This window comes from Numenius arquata, chromosome 9, assembly GCF_964106895.1.
Source record: "Numenius arquata chromosome 9, bNumArq3.hap1.1, whole genome shotgun sequence".
NCBI classification, from domain to species: domain Eukaryota; kingdom Metazoa; phylum Chordata; class Aves; order Charadriiformes; family Scolopacidae; genus Numenius; species Numenius arquata.
In genome coordinates, this window is record NC_133584.1 from 26,442,928 (window position 1) to 26,469,237 (window position 26,310).

A 26,310-nucleotide genomic window follows, 5' to 3' on the forward strand; every position below is an offset into this window, starting at 1 on the left:
CACACACACCAGCTATTCAGCTAATGATTCTTTTGGAGCTTTACATGGTTTTGAAATTACTCCTGACTGGTAAGCAGCTCCTGTGAAAAATTTAACGTATTTTTCAAGAAAACACCAGCAGCGTTTTGCTCAGCGTTGCAAACTATGTTGACGTTGCAAAGGCCACAAAAGAGAGACAGGTCTCTGCCCTAGTCTGAGTAACATGAACAAGGGGTGGCCACTCGAAGCACAGAGGAACTTTGATATAGAGGAAATTGTTACAGGTTCATCTCCTCGAGCAGCAAGGCATAAAAAAGTTTATAGAGGAGACATAAATAAAAAATAAGCAATTGTTAGAGTTTAGGGTTAGGAAGGATTATAGGTGTAATATTAATAGTGGTCCAGTTAACAGAAATGCTTCCATCACATGTGCAAGGATCAAGCCTTTGGGGCTTTAGTCATGGGACAGTAAGAAAGGTGCAGGAAAAGAAATGTCCTCTTCTTTCTTTTCAAGCTGTCTCAAACAGCAACTGTTTTTATTTTGCTGTTCCACTTAGCCACAGAAACAGAAAGAGGCTTAGTGAATCTCTATACCTCAGAGTAATTTACAAACCAAACTTAACACCACAACCAACAAATGGGTCCTTCATACACTTCCAGTAACACTGGAAACCATCCCAGAGAAACCACCAGTTCCAAACAGTCCAGAAGTCTTGGCAGAATTGAAGTCAGGATCCAAATTTAACAGGTCTGAGCTGCATGCTGTGGTTAAGGTTATGAAAGGAGAAAGCAGAACTTCTCATCTGGAGAGCCAGGAAGCAGAACGACTCAGGCCCAGCGCAGGATTTCAGGTAGCAACCCTCCCTTTATAAAGATAAAACATAAAGCCCTCAAAAATTTTGGAAAGCAGAGGATTCACAGATGATGTCTCAACTGTCCCTGATGTCCCAGGGTCAGCTGGAGTGACCCTGGGGGCAAGCAAGGAAAAGGTTTGTGGCACAGAAGGGATCATAGAGATTGGAGAAGACCCAGAACAAAAATTGAGATGCTTACCTTCTAGAGTATCTTGTATATTGGATATACTGTAATGCAACAAACCAGTGATACGTGTAACTTCTCAAAACAGCATCTAATGACTAAACCATAGCACTATTTTATGCCCTTCTCTCAGCAAACTGTCAATTTTATATTCACATTTCCTATACAGCATCTCTTTTTACTATTCATGTTAGCCCCATCAGTCACAGAATGACGTTATGTACTTAGAAGGGCTTTGACAGCTGTAAGAATTCAACAAGACAAAGGCAGCAGCGGTTGTCAAGTCATCGGTTCACATTTAACCCAGTCCTGCAAAGGCTGAAGGATCAACTGCTGCTTTGCCATTGTAGTGATTCGCCTCCTAAAAAATGTCTGGAAGTGCTGGCATAGTCCCTGTACTGACACACAGAGCAGTGGGTCACACAGGGGACACACTGGCCCTTGAGGGCAACTCCGGGAAACAAAATTAAGTCCCTGCGCTCTCCATTGCTACATAATTATGTCTCTTCTACCTTCACTTCTCAACAGCTATGGATTTTTCTTCACTTATCTGCACCGCAGGAGTGAGTGTTGTTAATAAGTGTTAGAAGGCACCCAGCCCTGTAAAATGCATTAATTCTTCTATTACAGGAGGAAGTACACACATAATAGACAGATTAACAGAGCTTTCTGTTTAGCTTCTATTTTCTATTCCATAACGTTTTCAGCCTCAAAAACAAGGACACAGTCATTACCTGTATCTACTCTAAATCAACTAGTAATCTACTGCTCACAAGTGACAAGAGGGAGTGGTCATCAACTGAGCAAATACAGTCATTTTTCCAGTAACATCTGCAGCACTACAACGTGTCATGGCAGGACAACCATGAGCACGCCAGAGCAATGTTCAGGACGTAAGAATAAGGCTTGTGAGGTGATGGTCTCAGACAAAAAATCCTGGAAAGTCCCCAGTATCCTAAACAGATAATGCACTGTAGACTCTAAACTAACCTGAACTTTGTCCTCTCTTTTCCTATTTTGTTGTTTTTTGTTTGTCTGTCTCCAGTTCTAATTCAGATAAAGCTGATGGAGCTGTGGAGGCTACCTGTCTTCTGCTGTTCTGCTGCGGATCCATCCTCTCAGTTGCCATAGAGACAAGATCTGGAAGCCATGGATGGGCATGGGAAAGAAGCCGCCGGCAGTCTCCAGCAGGGCCTTTCTCAGCAGGTACTGAGAGAGTCAGGCTCAGTCTCTGAAGGTGAGGAAGAGCCAGAAGATGCTAACTCGGTGACCCAGGAGAGGGACTCGCACACACATTACATTGCCATTCAAAGAAATTCCAGGTATTACCGGTCCATGAGGCTGCCGAGCAGAGGCAAAAGAAAGACTTCGAGAGAGGCAATGCACATGGGGCGTGCTACAGGTGAGTACTGACCCAAACAGCAGTATGCTTCCTTTTCCAGTGATAGGAGAAACTGTAGGAGTCACTGAGATTAGAAAAGGGACAGGGAAAGTAAAAAGCGGGCTCAGTGGTCAGCATGTTACAGAACACCCCTGCCCCATGGCACAGGTGGCAGAGGGGTGCCATCCTTCTTTGCTCAGCTTGGAAATGCAAAATGGATGTTTAAACACGCTTCATGGCGGAGGATCTGAACAAACGTGGGACTCTGCTTTGCCACCCCTCTGCTCTCTAAGAGAAAAATAATTTAAACAGGGAAAGACATGAAGTGTCAAAGAAGTAGGAACTTCTTTAGCATAGAGAAAGGACATATTCAAAATTAGCGAGACCTACACCAGTAACTGTATGGCAAGCTGAACAGCACAGAGAGGAAAAGGCAAAAACATTTAGGGACCAAGCCTGTGTAAATTGCAACGGACCATTGTGAGAGAGGAGCAAGACTTCTCTGAAAATGCAGTTACTGCCACCTTGCACTGAATAAAGCTGTTAGAAACACCTAAGCTCCCTTTGAACTAGAAGTCTGAAATAACAGGAACACCATCCAGAACATACATGCACCCAGGCACGGCTTCAGCAGAAATGGAACAAGTTGGCTTTCCCCGAGTGTGAACAGCACAGAGCACGACTGCAAGGCCAGGCTTTCACTGAGCTGGCACCTTCTCTGAGCAGCTAGCTCTCTGTGCAAGAAACGAGATAAAGATATGAGAAGCTGAAAAGAGAGCCAGGAGAGGAGCTGTCGCGACGCACTCACTCAGCAGCACTGGAAACAGGGCTGCAAGAAAAAAAATGGTAGTGGTTTTAATCTAAACGACGTTAAATGAGAGAGACCTGGAACTATGAACACAGAAAATGCCCTTTGCTTCAACTCCCATGTGTTCAGAGAAGCGGAATTTTATAACTCCTTGCCAATAAAAGGAATTGCAGTGAAGATACCTATACTATTTTCGAATTATAATCTAATAGAAACAATGCACTGGACTCTGAACTTTGGCCAGCTGCATGAGTCAAAACATACAATGCTGCTCCTGATGTTTGGGTGCTATGCAAGCCTCTGAAAGCCACTGCTTTGTTATGCAGCAGCAAAGCACACAGCTTCAGCCCCTGAAAGCAGACCAAGTTCTCTAAGAAAACAAAGAACAGACATCCTCCACCCCAAAAATAAAGGAGGTCTGGGAAATGTCCCTGAGAAAATAGGCGTCTCCTGCCTGCCTCACCAAGGGAGACACGCTATTCCAGTGGTATAAAGCCCCATTCAACCCTGTGGCATGGACAGAAGGAAAGTTCCCTCCCTTCTCCAAGTTTCCAAGCAGACAGCAGCAGAGCAAAGAGCTCCTGTTTAATATTCTGCTACTGTTGTCAATGAGGTTTGTGGATAAACTGAGCGTCATCTGTGCCAGAGCAGAGCTGTTCTCCACCCTGCAGGACCAGGGCAAAGCCGTCCTTCTCACCACCTTCCCAGAGCCCTGCTGCAGAGCAAGCACAGAAGAGACCTCTCTCCTGCTCCCCGAACGTCACAGCATCCCATCCACGCCACTTCCCAGGAGGCCCTCTCCACTGTCACCTGCTGCAGCAAGACCTGCACAGGAGGAGGCACCTTCTTCATACATCTGCAGCATCACGGCATCAGGACAACGGCACAGGAGGACATCCCTCCTGTCTAGCCAGTGTCATTGAGGAAGGACAAGCTAAAAGAAGGGCTCCTCTCTTAGCAGCTCGCTAGAGCATCCGCAGAAGCTGATCTGTGCTTCCCTCCTGCACCCCCTTCTCTGTGTTACCACTGCTGAAACGGGATCTGTTCCAAACAGGGCTTTTTCTTCCGTATCTGCAATTGTTCAGCAGGACACACTGGGAACATCATTTCTTTTCTCCAGTCCGTACAGCAACCTGGGCTAGGAGAAAATAGCTCTTTCTCCGGTATGACTGTAGCCAGTCCAGCTCAGAGCTACAGCCTTTAAATTCAGCTAGGATTGTGTAAGCAGCTCTTCTACCCTCTCCCTCTACTCTACTGATTCCATCCCCTCTCCCTGAAACTGGACAGCTTCTACACCAGCCTCATTTATAGCAGGAACTTCTTCTGACAGCATTTGCTGACGTGCATGGAAGCAAGGGATGGGTGAGCTCTTTTATCTTGACTTCAAACCCATTTGAACAGCAGCTATCCAAGAGTCTGACTCAAGCTGAAATGTTAACCTGCTCGCATTTTGCTTAGGGAATGACAAGGGGGGAGGAGAGGGGAAGGAAAGAAGAAAGGCAGAGAGGGAAAGATATAGGGAAAAATACAGAGTAGGATACAAAACGAAAAAAAATAAAGACTTGAGAAATGAGAACAAGAAAAATAATGCAAAAGAATGTAAATCCAGCGGAGAGAAAGGCTTCTATATAGCACCCTTTGCACCAGCCTAGCTTTGGCTTATAGCCTAGGAGCTGTAAAACATAATAGATGCTTTCCTTTAACTGGAAAAAAGAGTTTGTTTTTTTAAGCAATCTCCTCTGACAGAAGGATAAAATGTTTAAACTATTCAAAAGGCAAAGAGAATAACTCAAACTAGTGTTTCATAAGCCCTTGGCACTGTTTTAGGGAGTTTTAAAAGTCTGGATTTCACTTTCCCTCTGAAAATCCGTAGCATTGATTAAAAGAGTGCGACAGAAAGCAGCTTCAGTCAGAGCATAGACCTGCCTGTGCTGTCACCAGTTTGAAATGCAAACAGAATTATGACTTAGACCAAAATATTTCTAATAAAAAACTACAAGGCCATTTATCAACAGGCCTCAAACAACAGGAGGTTTCATTTGAAAAGTGAGATGCATCCTCTCCTGCCAAGTACTGCAGTAGTAAGCCATGGACTTAATACAACTTTGGCTCCCTGTGAAAAGATCAGAGGTTCATCTGAGGGAAATTGGAGAAGCAATTAAAAGTAAAGCTCCTGTCTCACCCAAATCTAGCCTTGATTTATCCAGTAAACTGAACATCTACTGTGTGCCTCAGAGCAGAGCAGTAATGAAGCCCTGACTTGGGAAACCAAATATTGGCATGCACAGGCACACACAGCTAAACCTTTTCTGCTTAAAGAATTAAAAGAAACCTTTTCGGCTCAAAGAAAACTGAAGTTGGGACATAGTTTTCAGTGGTGAGAGTGCTACTTGCGTACATAAGGACTGACATTGCCTATCTACCTTCACCTCTTCTCAATTGCATTTGCAGCAGTGACAAAGGCTGTACAATCTTGCACTATGCAAGCTGATGACACTACAATCTTGTTCGAAAATCCAGGGTAAAATGTAGACGTCTTTGTGTCTGGGGTCTCCCTTTTGCCTTTAGTGTAAGCAAACCACTACCTATAGTAAAAGTAAAGATGACCCTTAAGAAGACAACTGTTTTAACACTCTCTCGGCTTTCTCTTATGTCACAGGTTCACTCAAAAACAACGAGCCTGTCAAAGAGCCTCTGAACGTTTTATCTCATAAGGGATCGCCATCCCCAGTAAACTCTGATAAGACAACTTTAGACGAGCTATGGATCCAAAGGTAAGGAAGGGCACATGCAGGGTACTCAGTGCCTCTGCTGAAGAATACAGTCGGAGTGGTTGTTTTGTGGAGGACAGCTGGACTAAGCTGTAGCTCTGGTCCATGCCTTCTCACCCTGACTTGTAGTGCTGTTTTCAGTCCTAACAATATATATCGCGTAGTACTAGCACCGTGGCATAAAGGGACTTATCAGTATGAGTTTGGAAAAGACAGTGAAGGAGAAGGGGGGAAGAAGGAGAAGGGGAGAAGAAGACAGTGGGGAAGATTTTAAAAAAAGGGGAATGTGATGTAGGATCACCCAGTGGCGTAAGCAAAGAGGGCAGACTGCCTTAAGCAGCTTGATGAGAGAATAAGGAGAGTCTGAAGGCATTTTCTTATGGAACATCCTAGCATAAGGGTGATGCCATTCTTGGCCTTCCCAGAGGGCACTCCTGGAGCCTGTAATACAACCCTACATGGAAAACAGGATTTTATAGCTGAAGAAGTAGCTATAAAGATGCTTTCTAAAGTATTCTGACTTTCTGTTTGCTGTTTGCGTTGAAGAACTGATAGGCAGCAGAGGCTTTCAGCCAAACAAAGGAAGCCCTTTTTGGTTCAAATCCCTCAACGATTTAGGTCCAGCAAAAGGCCCTGACCCCACAACCCATAAATTCACATACATCCCATAAATTTACCCTCACCCCTGGTCTCTTGCCACTGCAGCCAGGCAGAGGGAGGAGCAGCTACCTAGCCTTACATTTTCTAATATATCAGTGAGGTATTCTCCCAAACTCCCTCTTCATCTCCTTATCTCTTGCGTATAACTACGATAATCCCTACTTGTAGTGTAGAAGATCAAGACAAATACTTGCCCTCTAAAGGCGCATGCCTTATACTGCACTGCATGGTCCTAATTAGCGAGCCCAGCTGTGTTGGTGTAACGCATAGTGCCTTTCCAGGCACCTTTCCTTATGAAGAGGACTCCAGTGAAAAGAATTTTAGCCAAACTGTAAAGTTGGATTTAAATTAATTAATTGCCCTGGCTAAAATTTGATTGCACTTTGGCATTGAACTGAGCATATGAAACTAGACAGTTACAGTCTGCTGTGATGTCAAACCCATCTGTCTTCCTCTCTTTGCGGCATAATCATCACTGTCAGCCTGTGACATCCTGACACCGCCACTTAGGCAGCTCTGAAACCTGCAAATTCTGATTCTCCCTGGAGCTGGAAACAATGAGCCTGTGCTGGGAGTCAGTTTTATCGAAGATGCTGCTGTGCACAGAGCTTGACAGGTCAGTACAGGTTCTAAGTCACGCGTCTGCTAAAAGCAGGCAGCGCGGCTGACTGGCATCGTCTCCTGCAACTGAGCAGAGAAATTTGGCAGAGAATGAGACCGGAGTTCCAGCTCAAACTGAGTCCATGTCCTCCTCTTCTCTGCTCCAAAAGATCGGTGGTAATTTATAAGAGAACAATTAGAAATCTGCATTGTGAAAAGTCTGCAGGAGCCTAAGGATACTGCCATTATTTGCAATAATCACTGTTCTCCCCCTTCTACGGGGAAACAGGCCATTGTGTAGATAAGGCACCTAAATATTTATCACTGGTCTCAAGAAATGCATTTAATATCTCCCCAAAACAACAAAACTGGTAACTGTCAGCTAAGAGTTCTTCTGAGAGCGGAAGATAGCAGTTCTGCAGAAAGGACATTACAGGCACCTCCGACCAGCACTGGGAAGGTCCATGGGGACCACCACAGTCATGAGGGCAGACAGGGCATCAGCGCTGCGTCTCTCCACCTTCAGCAGCATCCTACAGCAACTCTATAAATGCTAAGGCTGGGCAGGCACAACCCCTTCTTCCTTGCACGAAGACAACCAGCAGGTCTGACACAAACGGGTTCTTCACAGGTAGGGATGTCACTTCACATATAGCCATGCTCCATAATTTGGGAGAGGAAGTAAACACAGCTGGGCAACATAGCAAACGGCTCAGGAAAAGGTATCGTTATCTGCATTGTACTCAGATGGGATACAGACTTTAACACCCTGATTAAGGAACAGCACCTTCAGACCCACCAGTGACTTGAATCTATGTGTCATTCAAAGCTCTGAGAATAGTAGAGTAGTTCACTGATCTCAGAACATTGATGGCTGAAAGCAAGATGACCTTGAACATTATTGCTGGTGTTCCACAATCTGCCATATGCCCTCCATAATGTACTTCTTAAGAGCATTTTTATGCCCAACTATTCTCAAATGATTTTTTTCCCCATGACCTTTCACCTGTGCAATCCCCAGCTCCCCCTAAGCACTCTAGAGTTTTCCACAAGAGCACGTGGCTCCCTCCCAGTCTTCCGCATGGTTCAAAGATCAAAACCCCTCGCACAACGAGCTGCTTCCTGACAACTCGGCTGACTTGCCCTGAACATTTCAGTGCCGAGCTTCTAGCACAACTTCTGTTTTTCAGAGCGAAAGTCCTGGAAGGAACTGAACTCAACAAAAGCTGCTCTTTCCCCCTGTGCTCAGTCCTTCCAGCTTCAGAGTGGCAGCGGTTGTGCAGACTGAGATCATAGAAAGCCATCACAGAAAAACAACCACCCAGGGTGTCCATCCACAACTGCCAGCCTCCGCTGAAAGCAGCTCCCACAGAGACCAGAAAATTAGTCCTTTCAAACCCTAGAAAGGAGATTCACTAATCAGTGTCTACCCTATATTACCAGCTAATAGGATGTTGACTTCTCTTCATTTCTAATACAATACAGATGTTTTAGCAGCATGACTATTATTTACCTACCGTTTCCCACTGAGTCAGATTCTAAAAATGATATGTCTTTATTATGGGCCACTAGACACAGTGGAAGAGAAACTCAACATGAAATTTCATGTTGCAAAGCTCATTGCAAGGTCACTGGCCGACCAGCGCGGAGCAAACTATTTCTTTAGGCTGGTTATGAAACCTTCAATTCAGCGAAACAAGAATCATGTAAAAATCATTTGATTACGTTTGATCTGAGCTCAAAGAATAAAAGTAGTACAGCAGTGAATACAAATAGTCACCTTCGGCAGCAAGAGGGAATCTGACTTGTTTGAATTCATGCAAATGCGTGTATTAGAAAGAAACACTAGGCATATAAAATAGCGGAGCACTCAGAAGGATGCTTGTGTGAACTGGGGTCAGCATCCCTTAGCACAGCACTATTTGTCCACGGGCAGCAGAGGGCACTGCTTTTATAGCCTGATTTAACCAGAAAAGCAGGGAAAGCCTCTAGAGAGGCTGGGACATGCATTGCAAAAGGTCCAATGCCATACTCCAGCAGTTTCTTTCTTCTCAGGAAATAAATTTCATATAGCTACGTCTGCTCTATGCTGCCAATGGTGCTTCAATTTGCAAGTGGTGAAGTCAGGAATAGATGGCACAAACACACGTTGACCAAACCTTTATATTTTGTCACACTACAACAATTTTTTTCTCTTTTAGAGAGAGATACAATTTTTTTTCCTATCCCTCTTTCTGTACAATCTGAATCTCAAAAACTCTAAAAGCAACAGTATTTTCAATGAGAATAATAATTTCAAAAATTAATAAATTTTCAGTAAAAATAGCCATTGTAGGTATTAAAATATCACTGTCCAAATCTCATACTTCACAGGATCATACAGAATAGTAAGTAATAACATACACAATTCTAATTAAGTATTCTTCCAGCATGCAGCCAATAGAGATCCCAATCCCAGTCTGCCCACCTATTCCACCCAGTCTCTGCTTGTCAGGTTTTTCAACCCAGTCATGGTTTCATTACCCAACAAGGTCTAGGCTTTGTCCTCCAGCTCTCCCAATCTGATCTGCTTTATCTGCACATACCCCGAGCCTCAGGTTCTCAACCAATCTCTTTGTTTCACTCCTTTTCTATCAGCTTCAACTTGTAATTCCCCACACAATTTCCTCAGCCTTCTGTTTCCCAGACATATTATTCCTCTCTCTTCCCTCCTGCGGCTCATATCTCAGTGGCCTGCTGTTCCCCAGGCTCTACACCCTCATACAGTCTCAGTCTCCCACTTCTCCTCCTAGCCCTGGTGCTACATTTTACAGCCTTTTCCGACTCACCATGTCCTGAAGCACCCAGATGTGGGAGAGTTCCTCTCTTCATAGCAGTCACCCAGTCCAGAAGTAGACCCCTCCCTCTCCATGCTTGAGTCTTGCTCCCTCTGTTTTTCAGTCAAGTAGTTTTCTCTTCATGCTGCCTGGACTCAGCACAAGGATCACTGAAGATACAGCAAGAAATGGCCTTTATTCACATCGCCTAGAATTGGACCGGGCAGCTTTTACAGCTGCAATATCAGAAACGTTTCCTCTCTCAGCCCTGAGCAGAGAGAACACGTTCTCTCCGTTGGCAGCAGCTCAGGGATTTTAGATGCTAAAATCAAAGCCTAAAGTTTGTGTGTATTGCAGAGAGTGGAAAAGGGCCTATAATTTTTATGGATTCTCATACGTGTGGTAAAGACGAAGCCCTGGCAAACCCTAAATTTCAACTTGTATATCAACAGAAACCAAAGCTTCTCAAAGGATAGAACAACAGGCTTTCCGTTTTCCTTTAATAGGGATCCAGTAATATTCTCCTAAGCCTAAGAAATTGTTAATTGTCTTTAATATCTAAAAAATAACCTGTCTATGGCAGATGGTCAGTAAGTAAAAATGTAACCCTGATGATTCTGAGCATCAAAAGCACCTAAAGGTAAGGATCTCATAATAGGAAGTTCTGAGCATTTTTAGTTATCAGTAAGCCTGCCAGCCCCAGCAGATATAATTAAGGTATTTTGATGAAAGCTTAAGGAGGTTCAGGAAAACAGATGTGCTCTTGGCCTTTAGGATCTAAAAATATTAGGGATGAGGAGTTCCACTCGCCTCCCATTAAAAAGTCACACAGACACACCCATTGTCAAAAACACTGCTAAAAACCACACGTGAACAGAGAGAGCCTGAATGAACCTGAAGCACGAAAATATCCTTGACTAGGTATAACATTATTCAAATCTATTACTAACTTCACACTTCTCCACAAATGTGGTTAGCTCAGATTAAAACAGTGCTTCTTACCTCATCTTGTGGCCTTTCTTGGTGTGAAACTCCCACTGACTAGAAGGGTTTGGGGAATTTTTAATGAATAAGATCTGCTGGACTGCCTCTTCTCTTTTTAGTTTCTGGAAGAGGAGGTCTAATTTCTAAAAACTGCTAGAAGAGAACATGAAAAAAAAATGCATTTCAGCGTCATTTGAAAACAAGCTCTTTCCACAGCTTTATTCTAAAGATTGCTTTTGAGTTTAGATGCATGTTAGAAATCTTAATTCAAATGATTAATTATTTTTCAAAATTACTAGTGCCTCAAAACATAGGCCAAGATTGTAAATTCATCCTGCAAACATAACTTAAATGAGATAATTGCAATAAACTAATTATAAACTCACAGCAATTATCACATTTTTAATGCAACCATGGGCCAGGTCAGCCAACATTTAAAATCTTTTCCAAGATGAGAACAGTCAGCAACCACATGCACCCCTTCTTTGCAGAACGTACGCAAGCTCAAACCCGCTCTCCTTTGCCCATAAGGAGCAGAACCACGATCATGATCCATGTCACCAGAGCGTGGCCACCTAATGATGGCCACGAGGGTCATTTCCAGTGCCTGTGTGCTTGGGGATCCTAAGAATCCCTGAGAGAAAACGGGGCTTTAGTCTGTCGTGGCATTGCATGACTTCTGTCACCAACAAGAGCATTGGTCACACAGCACCACTTGCATGGTGCTGGGGTAGGATTTTTAACTATTTGCTTTAACGTATGTTGTTCTAGCAATCAGATTCTTTCTTTTCCCCTACAACTAGACAACAGTGAATTTTAGATTGAAATACCGGGATTTTGGTGCAAAAACTGTTTTGTCATGCTGAGATTTTACTGATTTTGATGATACGGGGGGAAGCTTTTTAGGCTCCGTATCAAATTTGTTGTTGATACAGCAAGAGAGAAAAGAAAACCTCCTCCAAACTCCTACCCAGATGGTTACGGTTAGGTGGAGTGGGAACTTCTGTCTGAGCCTGCAGTTCCGCAGCAGTGGAAAATAATCCGAGGTGGCACTGCCACGGTCCTGCCATCCATCTGCATGTCTGCCACCTGCACTGTGCTGGAACCCGCATTGAACTCACCCTGCAGTGAGACAATCCCGACACACACAAAACTAGTTCTACCAAAATAAAAAAGAAAAAAAAAAAAAGAATCATTTTGCACCAGTTTAGCTGCCCAAACCTGCTCACCAAGAATGAGACAAGCATGAGTGCTGGCATAACAGTGGAGGTAGAAATCTGCGTCGGGGAGTGGAGTGAAAAGTGGAATTGAGCAGCTAGGTCATCTTAAACTGCACACAAAGTCCCAACAGTTGTGGAAACAGGGAGGAAGAAAGAGGCAGCAATGCCAGAGCTATTCTGCTTAGCAGAAATAGCCCAGTATTGACCGACCTAAAGTGGTATCTGATGAATAAGGCATTCACCAGGTTCAAGCGCCTTTCCCAGTGACCAGAGAAAACGGGGCAGCTCCGGGAGGAGAGACTGATCCACCCTGGAACAGGCAGTAACACGTGGGGTGTGAGGGAATGACACAGCTGTGACTCCAATCCAGGTCACCCACACCCAGCACGAACACCCCAGCCACCAGGCCGCTGTGAGAGAATCACTTGTTTGCCTGCCTTCAGTTTTCATGACAAACTTGGAAAGCTCTCTGTTTTGTCCCCAAACAGAAGAGCAAGCTTTGGAAAATCCCGGCAATTTTTGCAGGACAAAAATATCTCATTCTCGCTAAATACCATTTTTTACTGCGGTCCCAGAGCGCTGGGAACACTCTGTCACCTCACTTGGGAGAAAAAGTATTTCTTAGGCACTTCTTCTGTTAACGAACGTTCCCTATATGTCAACATGAAGTATGAGAATAAGCCTGGAAAGGAAGAAAGAGCAACATTTTTGAAAGACCAAATTACAATTAAAAAAGAAAAAAGAGTTCTAAAGGAAGGAAAAGTAGACTATTAGTTATTGCTGCGCAGTGGAACAGATCTCCGAGACACAAAAATACAAGCTGTGGCCTTCCATGGCCACAGGGGGCATTTCACTCTCAGCTGGTTTTCTCACCTCTTCATAGCTTCCAACGTTTTTATTAACATTATTTCTTCTAGTGACATTTTTCTGGTTTTCATCTCAGACCAAAAGTGGAATTATTTTGGAAAATTTGAAGGGAAAAGGAAGACAGGCAGGATCAAATTACCAGACAGCTATGGGATCCTGAAAAGATGCTTTCTATTTTTGAGTGTTTTTTCATACCATGACCCAGACGATTTTTCTAAAAAGAAATTTCAATTTACAACAGATTTAACCCTTGGGAGTAAAGCAATGTGAGTGGTTAGAATCTGTTAAACTCTTAATTTTTGAAAGACTAGGGGGTTTTTAGTAGGTACACTCAAAAGTTCACTCTAGCAGCATCAATAGGAGCTCATGCGCTGACATCCCTTTGCGTACTAGGGAGAACTCCCCACTGCTCTCAGTCCTTCCCTTTAGAAACAAGTAAACGGTATCCCTGCTTTTCCAGAATTCAAGATAACGAAGAGTCTCAGTACAGTTAATGTCCTCCCTCCCTTTTTCTAAGGAAGCAGCTTTTTAGCATCCCACCCACTTACTAAAACCCTTGGCGATATTCTTGCCCTGGCAGCAAGCCACCAAAATGCCAGTCATTAACCAGAGCTTCAGAGAGTCTCTGCTGCTTTATTCCCTTCTACGAGGTTTTGGCTGCCCCCTCGCTCTCCTGTCTCCCCAAACACCTTAGCCCCAGTGTTTAATGGCTGATAACCCACTTTCATCCCACGTTGACCATCTCCCCCGTGACAGTCTCCTCCTCTACAGCCCCAGCTGTCAGGCTGTCCTCCTCCTCTTCCTCCTCTCTAAGTGCAAAACAGGCTCCAGCTCTCACCCTCACCCTGATTTTTCCTATCGGTTGTCTGGTCCTTCCGACCTCCCAGTCCGGGACCAAACCTGGACCGGACTGACAGTCTTCTCTGAGTCCTCAAATCCCTCCACTGATATTTCTAGCTGTTTTCCTCTCCCGTTCTGCCTCTTAACGACTTAAGGACTGAGCTCTCCAGTGTGCCAGATCGAGATCTAGTTCACATAAGCTGAAGGAGTTTTTCTGAATGTATAGTCAGTCATGTGCTCTTTGGAAGCTATCCTGATACATCGTTTAGCAAAAAAACAATATAAAGATGATAAAGAGGAAACCATTTTACACATACAGCCCAACACACAGATTTTATGTTGTTGCATAAATTACGTTATCACGTACAGGAAAAAAACATGGTTATTTATGCAACAGGGAGAAAGCGAATGCGAGGAATCGCTGAGCATTTTTCTGACTGTTAACTCCTCGGTTGCAATGTGGTGCAGATGACGTGGGGCTTTTTTTGCTGAGGGTTACTAACGTGCTAGGGAAGAGCTGCACCCAACCTGTCCGCAAGCGCTCGAACCGATCCGAGGGTGTAACCGCACTCTGGAGCTCAAGAGGATTTACCCCTGAGGCGGAAAAACAATTACCTGAACGAAGACAGATATAGATCATTGAGTACTGAGATACTTGCTGCCTAAACGAGACAAATATATCCTTATGGAAGTAGCGACGCTAAGGAAGGGGAGACGGGGGAAATGACCGAGCGGGTGCAAAGCCCTGCCGGAGGAGGAGAGGAGGAGAGCGGTCAATCCTGTGGGGTAATCAGGGGTGCAGTTCCCGGCAGGAGGGATTAGCCTGAGTTTCCCAGTTACCTTCCTCCATCTCAGGGATTCATTCCCGGAGAAGAAACGCACCATACGCACCAGATTTGGAAGCAGTTCAGGAAAGCCCCCCTCTCCCACCCCCTTTTTTTTTTTCTCTCCCTCAAAGCCGGCGCCAGCCACAGATAGGCAGAGAGGCGGAGGGGCTGGGGGGCAGCACTGTGCCCCGGGTCTGAGGGAGGAGAGGTCAGTGTCAGGGCTGGGGTTGTGCGTGGAGGAGAGGGGACGGGGCCCGGGCTGGTGCATGGGGTGGGATGGGATGTGTGGGTGCTTGCTGGGGGAGGGCGCCTTGCTGGGGAGGGAGGGAGAGGATGGAGAAGGGGCTTCCCTGCATCTGAGGAAGGAGCCTCTCTGCCGGAGAGCTGGGGGGGGGGGGGGGGGGGGGATGGAGGTAGAGGTGCCTGGGAAGGTGGGGGGCCTCCAGGGCAGGGATTGCTGCCTTTTGGGGGGGCCCTTGGGGAGGAGGGAGGCAGCCTCCCGGTGGAGGAGGGACCTGCGTTGGAGCACTGGAGGGGAGCTGGGGGGCTGAGGAGGTCTCTGCGGGCAGGGGTGCCGGGCATGGGGTGGGGGGCTGCAGGGGGTCAGGGACTCTGATAGAGGAGTTTGTGCATGTGTGTAGGGGGGAACCAGAGGGGTCTCAGAAAGGATTTTGGAGGCTCTGAGAGGGTCTGCAGGAGGGCTCTGAGGCACTGGGGGGGGAGGGTGAGGGGACACGACACACGCTTAGGGGTCAGGTGGGAGCTCTAAGGGTTGAATTTGAGGGGCTCTGAAGGGGCTCTGAGGGAGTGGGGTTGGGGAGCTCTACCGGGCTCTGAGGGGTCTCGGGAGGGATGTGGGGAAGGCTGAGGGGGGCTCTGTGGGGCCCTGGAGGAGATCTGGGAACACGGAGGGAGCTGCGAGGGGCTAGGGGGCTCTGAGGGGCTTGTGGGGGCCCGAGGGGAGCTTCTGAGGGGTCTCTGTGGGGAGAATCTGTGGGGGGTGCCTGAGGTGGGTCTAAGGGGAGGTTCTGTGTGGATTTTGGGGGGGAGAGCCCAAGGGGGTTCTAAGGAGGTTTGGGAAGGGTCTGAGGGGATTTGGGTGGAGAGCCCCTGGGGATGCCTGAGCGGGGTTCTGAGGGGAGGCTCTGAGGGGATTTGGATGAGGAGCCCCCGGGGATTTCTGAGGGGGGGGGGGTCTGAGGGGAGGCTCTAAGGGGATTTGGTGGAGAGTCCCCGGGAATACCTGAGGGGGGTCCGAGGAAGGACCCTGAGGAGGTTCGGGGGCTCAGCGGATCCCGGGGGGCTGCGGGGGCGCCCCGGGGGCGGCCTCAGCTCCCCTCTCCCTCCCGCGCAGGCTGCTGCCTTCCTACCCCCGTTACCGTGGCAACCGCCCGGGCTCCCCCAGCCCCGCGCCGCCGCCGCTGCCGCCGGAGCTGCTCGGCAGCCGCCTGCCGCCGCCGGCCATGGAGCTGCTGGCCGCGGCGCTCAGCGCCGCCTGCGCCCTCGACCAGGACGGCTCGGCGGGACAGCCCGGCAGGTGAGCGGGAGAGGGGTGGGGGGGAACGGGGGGCAGCGCCCGGGGGCGGAGGGGGGGCCTGCCCCGCCACCGCGGCTGAGGGTGCCTCCGCCTCCCACAGGGAGCCCCCCGCCGCCGCTGAGGAGAGCCCCGCCGCCGGCACGGCCGAGGCGCCGCCGCCTGCCCACCCCATGACGGCCGACTCCTGGAGGAACCTCATCGAGCACATCGGTAAGGAGCCGTCCCCCGCCTCGCTGTCCTCCCCCGGCCGGGGTTGGGGTGGGGGTCCGGCGGCCGCGCTCTCCCGCGACTTGTCCCGTTGCCCGCGCTCGGCGGCGGCACAGCAGCCCCTAGAGGTGCCGCCGCGGCGGTCCGGGCCCCTCACCTGAGGGTCTCCCGCCCCCCCTAAACCCCCTCAAACCGGCAGATTTTAGCGAGTGGAACCCAGATGGAACCCCGAGCGGGACAGGGCAGGAGGGAGCCTCGGGCGGGGGTAAGGGGGATGTGTCGCCGGCGCCCAGCTCCCTGTCCTCGCTGGGAAAACCTCTCTCTGCCGGTTTAAAACAGAACAGTCACACCCTCGGTGGTGGTTTATTTGCTGTCTTTAGGGGCATCAGGTTTGCAGGCTGCCTGGCAGGTGATTTAAATCCGTCGCTGAGCTGCTTTACCGCCGTTCACTAACAACAATTACTTCTTGTAATTACGAGGCGGTTAAGGCTAGAGCCAACTTTCTGCTGAAATCCGATTTTGCGTAGTCAAAAAGGTGTAAGACTAAAGTACCTGGTCGACTGTCCTGTTGGACGCTTGCTGTATGCGCTGGGGTCCAGTGTGCGTTTGTGACAGGCACCGGTGTAGCATTTGCGACGGAGGAGAAAGTTATTTTATCATTTGCAGTCTCTTTGTAAAGGCAGAGTTGAGGTTATTTGGGTGGCTGTGGAAGAGAGGACTGTTATGCTTTTGCTCTTGTGGTATTTTTGAATTATATCTTTTTTTTTTTTTTTTTTTTTTTTTTGTGGGATGCGGAGAGGACTTTCACAGCTTGTTTCTTGGTTTCCCACATCTGAATGGTGACATCCCTCAGAGAGATTTGGGCAACTGCAAAGTTAACCCCTACCCCTGAGGCAGGTTTTATGGTGGGAAGCTTCTTTTTTTTTTTTTTTTTTTAAGCAGTTCTGTTCAATTTGTTCAATTTCAGGAAATGAAACTGCAAGATACTTGGATCTAGAGGGCAGGAATGTAGCACTTTTCTACATTGATGGGAAAAAACAGATAATTCTCATGAGCAGCAAGGCGAACCTTCCTGGCAGGAAGGAGGAGGCTTCTCACGCTGTCTGTGGGAGAGGAAAACGGCTGCTGTTTGGTGTCAGGTTGTGGCAGGCAGGGCTGATTCTTGGAGCACCTGATGCCACCGGGACAGTGCTGACAGGCTGGTGTGAAACTGGCAGCCTGCCAGCATCTGTCAGACAAAACAGCTGAGTTTGGGGCCTTCTGGAGCAAAGTGGTGAACAATTTGTATAGATGTTGCCAGGTCGGTTACTTGCTTTTGGCTGTGTAGGTACTACTCTCCCAAGGCAGATGTGTCAATACGTTATCAGTTTACTGGGACTGTGCTGCTAAGAGGCCTGATAAAAATACTAAAAAAACAGCAGAACTTCAAAGCAACCCAGTTGCTATACTCATATATATTTTTATGAGCTGTATATCAGAGGAAAGCCGTGCGATCGCTCTACACACGTCAGTGTAACTGCAAGTAGGTCTGTTGCACCTTGATGGAGGAGTCAGGGTATTGACAACCAGAGATGCTACACTAATCCCTGATAGGTCATTTCAAATGGCTGGAGCACACTTGCTCCCTTCCCTCCTTCCCGCCTTTGGGGCATTAATGGACTTTTTACCTGAAACTGGAGCAGAGAATTTCAGAGAAAATGTCTCTGGACCTCCTGAGATTTTACATAGCTTTCAATGTAATAACGTTTACTTTAACAGCACTGCGAACTCTCTAAGGCGAGCATTTTCCACAATTAGTAACTAGTTTTTCAATTCCCCTCCCAGTTTTTGAGGGAGCTGGGAAGGCAGACTGTGACAGCAAAATTAAATGGAATAAACACAAAGGAAAAAGTCTATTATATACTATACAAACTATGTAAACACCCCTTAGAAAGATCAGCCTTAACCACTTAAGTCAACAGGCAACACCAAAACCAGGGTCTGACCACATGGTTAACCTTTAGCCAGGTCACAGTGGGGACAGTTGGGACATTAAGGAATGAATGGAGCTCATACAGGTCTCTGACATTTTGTACTTGTTCACTTACTGAATTTAAGCATTTTCTAAAGCATCATCTTCTGAGTCACATTCAACTACTGATCTCAGCTTCTTTCTACACATTCGGTCAGTTCCCAGATGTGTCGCTCTCCTTTCAACATGTCAGAACCCGGTTCCCTGACCTTGCGTCTCTTACACCGCCTGACTTGTGCCGTGACCATCTCCTGCTATGTCCAGAGTAGGCTTTTGCATGGCTCTTCCTCTCTCTCATCTAAGCCTTTGCTCTACCCATTGTAACCTCTTTCCTGACATATGGATGGACCTTTTACAGCAAGATAGCGAGAATATCTTTTATCCTTGCTAGCACAACCTTCTTTGTTTCTTCCTACCCTTCTTCTGCTTAAACATCTACCTGTCATTTGTCCTTCTGCTGGTATCACCTTTCTGCTTCCTCCCCATAATGCTGTCTGTGGTAGAGCTTCAGCCAGTCTCTCTTCAGCTCCCTCCTTAAAATGAGTTACCTTGCTGTCATTTCCGACTGAGTTCTGGTGGTAGATGCCTTTAGTCAATTCCATCTCCCCCCGTCCATATCTGCCTTTCTCTGCCACCAAAGGCTCTGTAGGTCTTCCCTGTTTGGTTGGTCAGGCAGGGAACCTGGAAACAAAGTCAAGTTGCATTGTCTGGATTTTATTTCCTTAAAAGCAAAGAGGAAATTTATCCTGAGGATCTTTTTTAATGGGCTTCTCTCCAGATCTGCACAAGGGACAGTAAATGCCCCTTACCCAAAATATCCTTAATTACCTCTGACTTGCAGGGCAGACCCACCAGCACAACATGGCTGTACAATCACATGCTGCAAGTGTAATTATCTCCGATATGAGTAAAATACATAGATTATGCTTCCGTTTCCCAGCACGTTTTCCCTTGATGAAGTACTGCCCACACTGCTGGAAGGGGTTGCCTGCCAGCCTGTCCCACTCTCTGGTGTGCTCAGTGGGGCCAAAAGCACCCCATGCCCTCCCCTACTGCCCCAGGGCCTTCAAGCCCACTGAGTTCACAGATCGGTACCGCTCAAAGCACCTCCGACTTAGCAGGCTCTCCCCTCCGTTCCTGAAGGAGCCTTTCCACCCCACCGCGTCCTCAGCACCCTCACTGATGCTGAATAAGGGGCAGAAATGCTTAGGAAAGCCATAGAAGCCTGGTTGACGCAGAGAGGAATTATGTAAGTAGCAGCAGCATGCAGAACTTCAGGGGAAGTCTCCTCTCTCCAGTTATCGTGTAGGAAGCTAACAGAAGACTGTACGGTTTCCTAGGCACAGCTACCCTTATTGCTATTTTAATCCAGTGTTGAACGTCTTTCCAGGGAGAACAGATAACAGGATACACTCGCAGACTGCGGTAATGCTGTCCTTTGTGCCTGTGCTTTTCCCCAGCATATTTCTGATATAATTTTAACATAAGTGACTGGTACAGAGCCTCGTGAAGACTGGCCCAGAGGTTTAAAAGGCAGCAGCATCTATGTTTCTGCCCTCCCTGGACAAACTCCTGACCCGGTTGTCTCTCACCTTATTACACACGGAATCTGCTTCTGGGATCCAATATCATAAATGCATGTGACCAGATAGATTTTTAACCCCTAATGATTTGGACAAAATAAATTACATAGGGTTTAGGGGTTTTTTGGTGCTGGTTTTGGGGTTTTTTTTAAACATCAAGGACTTTTCTCTTTATTCATTCATGTTAGACTTTGCAATTCAAGCATAAACCAACGGAGATAATGTAAATTGCACTCCTTCAATTTGAGTAAGTGAGGGGAGTGACTCAGAGCAGGCTCATGCTCTCTTGTCTTTTCATATTTTCTAAATTACATTTTATATTCAAACAATTAATATTCTGGGTCCTATAGATGGCTCAGAGAGAGAAATGGGGCAGTTAGAAAGCCCTGGGAGAGACAAAAGATCTTCTAAAGACGGCCAAGGAATTTCAGGATTCCTACCTTTTTCATGCTGTCAGATGAAATCAGGGGTGGGGGCAAATTCTGTGTGATTTCGTCAGCTCCTGAAGTTAGTAATTGGAACTCAGAAGACACCTCGTGTGACTGATGTGCCGCTAGATGGTGTGAATTCAGAGCCTCTTCCTTAGTGCCGTGGCATTCAGGGACCTTTTGAGTGTTATTTTCCTGTCTTCAATCATCATAGAAACTAAGAAGGAAAACAGAAGGAAATGAAGCGAGGTGTCCGAGGCTAATCTCTAAGTCAATACTGAAACAAACTACTATCTATTGTTGTCCCAATGCTTCACCTGTCCAATGCCTTAACAGCAGCTCAGCGTTTCCTCCTTAAGGATGTTCATGGCCATCAAATTGCTCCTTTAAAGTACTTTTGACATGTGCAGTATTATTTTTCCAGACACACATTTACACATACCTATCAGTCTGTAGAACTATATAATATAACTATATACAACATAATAATATTGCAGAGAAAATCAAGGTTTAAGAGAAGCATTTAAAAGCCTGGAAAATAACAAACCTTTTATGTCTTCCAATTGATCATGGATTTGTCTTACTGTGTTACTAAATGTTTTGTGAGAGCAGGACAGCACTTCAGATTTAGAAATGGTCTTCCATTTATAGTTTCCACTTCTGGCTGAAATAGGGATGCCGTAATTGGCATTTTCGCTCAGCATGGAAGGGATCTCTCTCACCTCTGCCAAGGTGAACTAATGCAAAACAAACATCCTTTCCCACAATACGTTTCTACTTTTTTGTTCAGCTGTAGCCTCTCAGACCTGTCGGTGTTGCCTCCTAGGGCTCTTGTATCAGGAATATCGAGATAAATCGACACGCCAGGAGATTGAAACCAGACGACTGCAGGATTCACAGACAGACCCTGAGGAGAGTTCGCCCAGCGAGGAAACCCCATCTGAAGCAGAACCTACAGTTACAACCGAAAACAAAGCTCCACCACAAATCAGTTTGCTGAGGAACTCCAACTCCAGGTTCAACTTATGGCAGGATCTTCCCGAGATCCGGAGCAGCGGGGTCCTCAGCATCCTCCAGCCAGATGAGATCAAGCTGCAGGAGGTAATGGGGGAAGGGGGAGTGTTTCTTAAGTGGATTGCTGCTTAAAAGAGTGAGAGTGAATTAAGTCAAATGATTAAAATTTAAAAATTAAAAGCTTCATAGCAGTCACAGACAAGCCTTGCCCTGCTGAGTACTTCTCTGTGTTGCACTGCTTAGCACCATTCTTTTTTTGAAAGTACACGTTTTTCTATATGCTGTTGCTGCTGGACATTTCTTTAGCTAAAAAAGAACTTTGTTTCCCTTTTAGCCTTAGGAGCAGTTTACAAAGGGAGGGAAGGATAATGAAGAGGCTCTTGCAATAGAGGTTTTGGTACCCAGTGCACATTAATCCTCTTCTGAAGTTACTAGCAGGATACATGCTTCCCAACAGAAATCTTAGAAGAATTCAACCGTTAACTGTAATCTGTTTTAAATGTGATGGCATTAACAGAAAGGGTAGAGATGGAGGTTGATAAGCTTCCTTATTTTTAAACATTTTTCCTTGGAGACTTATGCAAAACAGTAAAAAATAATGACAGGTATATTCACCTTTTAGCCAAACAGTGATGTCACTGCGCTGTATAAGTCATACGCTGTAAAATTTATAGGGCTGCATCAAACAGTGAAAGGAGTAGGTGGGGGGGTAAGTTGCTGCGATCAATGAAAACATCAGTCACACAACAATTTACAACTGATTGCTATTTTGGATAGCGTGGGGAGCGGGAGTGCTCTTTGTCAGCGCATAGCACCGCGTTTGTAGCCAGCAGTGGGGACGAACAAACCTCGTTTCCTGTGTGGTGTGTGTTGTAATACCAGCAATGGGCCTTCAAAGGCTTGATCCTGTGGGTCCTACAATACTCCTAGGCACAGGATTGCTTCTGGTGAGACCACTGTGGCAGCGTATTTGTTCAGCCCTGGCTTTGGTTGTACCCAAAGTGCTGAAGAACATCTCACGGTGTGAGCGGTCCTCCCCCAAGTTTACCTGGATTTGCGCAATCAACATCAACGGTCTTTATACACCGGGCTGGCAAGCACAGGCTGTCGGTGTGTCAGGGTTATGGCTGGAGGTGACTAAAGTTATTTGTTGCTTTTCCACGTTCTTCTTCTGCTCTGGTTATTTCCGTATCAGATTTGTTCTGTTTACCTGGCAAAACACGGTAGTTCTAACTGCCAGCATTACAAACACAATCTGGCATCTGAAAACTTACAAGCTTTCCTTTTTCTTTCTGCTTCAAAATGAAGAGTCTTTTACAGAGAAACATTAACTTAAAAGTTTGCATTACGGATTTCAAAACCTGCCATTTCTGTTGAGTTATGTTCATTACCTGTAGGTGTTTTAAGGAAAAAAAAATCTCTGTGCTGCTAAACCCCAACATTAAGTGTGCTGAATTTTCTTCTCGCTGCCTAAATAACAAGAGAAATAAAGCAGATGGAGATGGGACAGTGCTGCCTTAAAGAAGTGCTGTGCTTTCCCCTGATGTTAGTTTATCAGCGCTGAAATTTTCTTCCTGTTTGTTCTGGGATTAGCACAGTAAGAAATTATAAAATCACTCCAAGCCAGAAAGCTGTGAAATTGGCTGAACATTGAATAGATAAAGTGGAGAATTTGCTTTGTGTGGATAGTCAAGGACAGCAAATAAGGAAGGCTGGAGAAGTCACTGAGGCAATTAAAGAGAAGGTGTTGAATTCAGCCTTGCTATAACCAGGCATGGCTTGTTCCTGCTGTGCTGGAACTGTACTCGTGTGGGATATGAATTGGGAGTCTGAGCTGTACATGAGGGCTCGATTAAGTGAATGTAGAGTGTTCAGCTTCATCAAGGAGAATTGGAGGAATTTACCTGGAGTACAGGGCAGCAGAAATTCTGGACTAAATGTCTTAAGGACAAAAATTGTACTTTTCTGACCCATTTTGTCTTCAAAGCTGTGGTAAATGCAGGACTAGAAGAGCTTGCAGCTCTTCAGCCAGGAAAGGCAGAATAAGATTATTATTTGGACCACAAGGAGGAAATACCAGTACACAAATGGAAAGAAAGTTGAAAGAAACACCCCTGTTCACAGCTGAGGAAGGGAGTACCACCATAGCTGTGATGGAGCAGGACTTAGACAGTCAGAGAAAACGTTGCTCATCTTCAAAATGAAAGAGACAGGAACAACAAGAGGAATCTTGTCTTTGCTATTGGCGATGACGGAAAATGAGTGACCAGGTTATCAATACAAGATAAAAAACAAGACACAGGTGTTTTTCAGGCATCGAAACAAGAAACTTGACTGGAAGAGCAATGGATGCTTGAAATATGTCATGGGAGGCAATTTGTCATTGTCCTGATAGGAACAAATGAGCAAATGAGAAAATGGAGTTTCAGGAAGGAAAAGAAAACACACACAATAAAACCCCCCAAAACTGCATCCACCCCCTAGCAGTTTCAGCAAAAAAAAAAATAAATGTTGCAGCATGGCCCATTAGCCCTGAGAACTCAAACAGAAATCAGACAGCAATGGCCTCTCCCACACCAGCCTTTTTCATCTGAAGCGAATGTGACAGTAGCAAGATGTAAAATGACAACTAGAAGTGTCACAAAAAATGTGGGTGCAAATGCAGAAAAAGGAAGAATAAAAGAAAAAGCAAAAGACATGTTACTGACCGCAGAGGTCAGGGAAATACGAAAATTATGTGCTACTGGAGTAATTATCAGAAATGACTAAGTCATTGACAGTGTAGTTTTAATTATCCAGACATCTGTTGAGCATCAAACACAGCAAAACACGAATCACCAAGGGCTTTCTTCTAACTATCTAGAAAATGTAATGATGCAAGAACAAGCCAAAAGAAATGCTGTTTGGGTTCCGACGTGGAGTCAACGGGAAGACAGACAACATGTATGTAGCAGGAGGAACAAGTGACTAGAGAGAGAAAACACACACACTGTATTACATATGATTTAGGTTAAAACAAATTCTGTCACCAAGGTACCAGGCTCTGAAGAGGTAGTGAACCAGAGAGATAAGAAGAAACAACATTTAATCAGTGAAACTTCTTTCAGCATGAACCTTGAATTAGATATTGGTGTGGCCTTTTTATGGCATGGCTCTGGTTTATTCTGCTTTCCCAGTTCAGTTCTCTACCTTTCAGTTTGTCCCTGGTTTACTTACTGCATAGTTTCTTCATTTTGTCCTTTTCTTCTTTCTAACTGTATTGATTTTTCTACACTGTCTTCATCTTCTGTGTTTTAGGAGATTCCGAGCTGAGTGGAACTCGTCCAAAACAATTTATTAATAAAAATAGTTTAGCAAAGTATTCTCAATCTTTGAACTGAACCATTTTTGCTGAGATGTATGAGCTTTGATAAAGTTTTTGACAGGGATTATTTGGATTCAGGTCACTTTGGCGCTAGAAAAAAAGGGGCAGAGACAGACTAATCTGCACCATGTGTCATGGTGTGAATTTAGATCAGAGAGCTGCTGCTCTCAAAATGTTCTTTGCTCAAGCAAAAGAAGGACTTGAACCTGGTTGTGTGCCCTGGTGACAAGGCCTCTGTGTGGAAGAGCATATTCGACAGGTAGGCACTCTCTTTTGTTCCATTTTCACAAAAATGCCCAGAAAATATTTTTTTTCCTTCTTTGAGCAAGCAAACATTAGATTTCAAACCTCCAGAGAGCTCTCCTGCTGGACTTAATGCACTTCCAGCAGGTGGATGTCAGACTGGCACTGTGAAGGCAACCGGCTCTGAGGGCTGGTCACAGCCCTCATGGCATCGGGTCGGAGCAACATCCCTCTTGGGCAAGACCAGAATTCCCCCTTCTTACCTGGTGGTTTACATGAAGAGAGCAGGGCCATTGGGAACAGATATTTCCCGTCTATGCAATGAAACACTGTATTGTCTCAACAGGAATTTAGTCAGTAGGATTACTTACTCTTGTCTTTGGTGATTCTTAATTTTTCTCCTGTTTTATCTTCTAAGTTTGCTTCTTAGGCTTTGCTTCTCTCTTCCTTTCTCAGCCTCTCTGCCAAAACATAAGCAATGAAAATGATTAGTATAGTTTTTACATGACTCAATTTCATGAAGTTAATGACCCAGAGGACTGATGGAATAGCATTGGTCATGTTTCCAAGAGATAGTTCCAGACTATTTGTAAACTTAGGAAGATACTATTACTGCAATTGACATTTACTTCAATTTTTTTTCTAGTTATTTTTGCAATTCTGAGACCAGACGCTCATGGGCTTTTTTTTTCTAGCGACTGTTTAGAGCTAGTAAAGTTCAGTTATTCCATAAAGCTCACATCATCACACTGCGTGGTTGGGTGTTTGGTGCCAGTTTAGGAGGTTTGCAGCTCATACTTACCATTCAAAAGGGAAACAGCCATCGGCTGTGTGGAGTCGGTACTTTGGGTCTACAGAGGACCAGCTAAATCTCCGAAGTAAATTAAGAAAATTCTGCCTTGAACCTGCTGTGGACACTTCCAGAATCTTGTCCTGACCAATGGACATGTTCTTTATTTTCCTAGCAGCTCCTTTAAATTAGAACCCTCTGCATTGATATTTTCACTCTGGATTTCATTATTTCTTTAGCATGGCTTGCCCTGTGCATGTGCCCATGCAGGTCTAGCATCCCTCTAGTAGAGTGAATAGCAAACACACACAAATTAATTTCTCCAAACTTAGGCAGAGGGGC

At 45.7% G+C, this 26,310-nt stretch overlaps 1 protein-coding gene across 1 annotated transcript in view; it reads left to right on the forward strand.

Annotated features, from left to right (window-relative positions):
- Positions 1 to 2,166: 2,166 nt before the first annotated feature.
- The window catches only part of NGEF (neuronal guanine nucleotide exchange factor), a 39,675-nt gene continuing 15,531 nt past the window's right edge, over positions 2,167 to 26,310 (forward strand). Inside the window, exons 1-5 of the mRNA XM_074153727.1 lie at positions 2,167 to 2,419; positions 5,866 to 5,980; positions 16,146 to 16,328; positions 16,429 to 16,538; positions 21,384 to 21,658. Of these exons, the coding sequence (XP_074009828.1) occupies positions 2,167 to 2,419; positions 5,866 to 5,980; positions 16,146 to 16,328; positions 16,429 to 16,538; positions 21,384 to 21,658 (936 nt within the window). The remainder of the gene's footprint in view (positions 2,420 to 5,865; positions 5,981 to 16,145; positions 16,329 to 16,428; positions 16,539 to 21,383; positions 21,659 to 26,310) is intronic.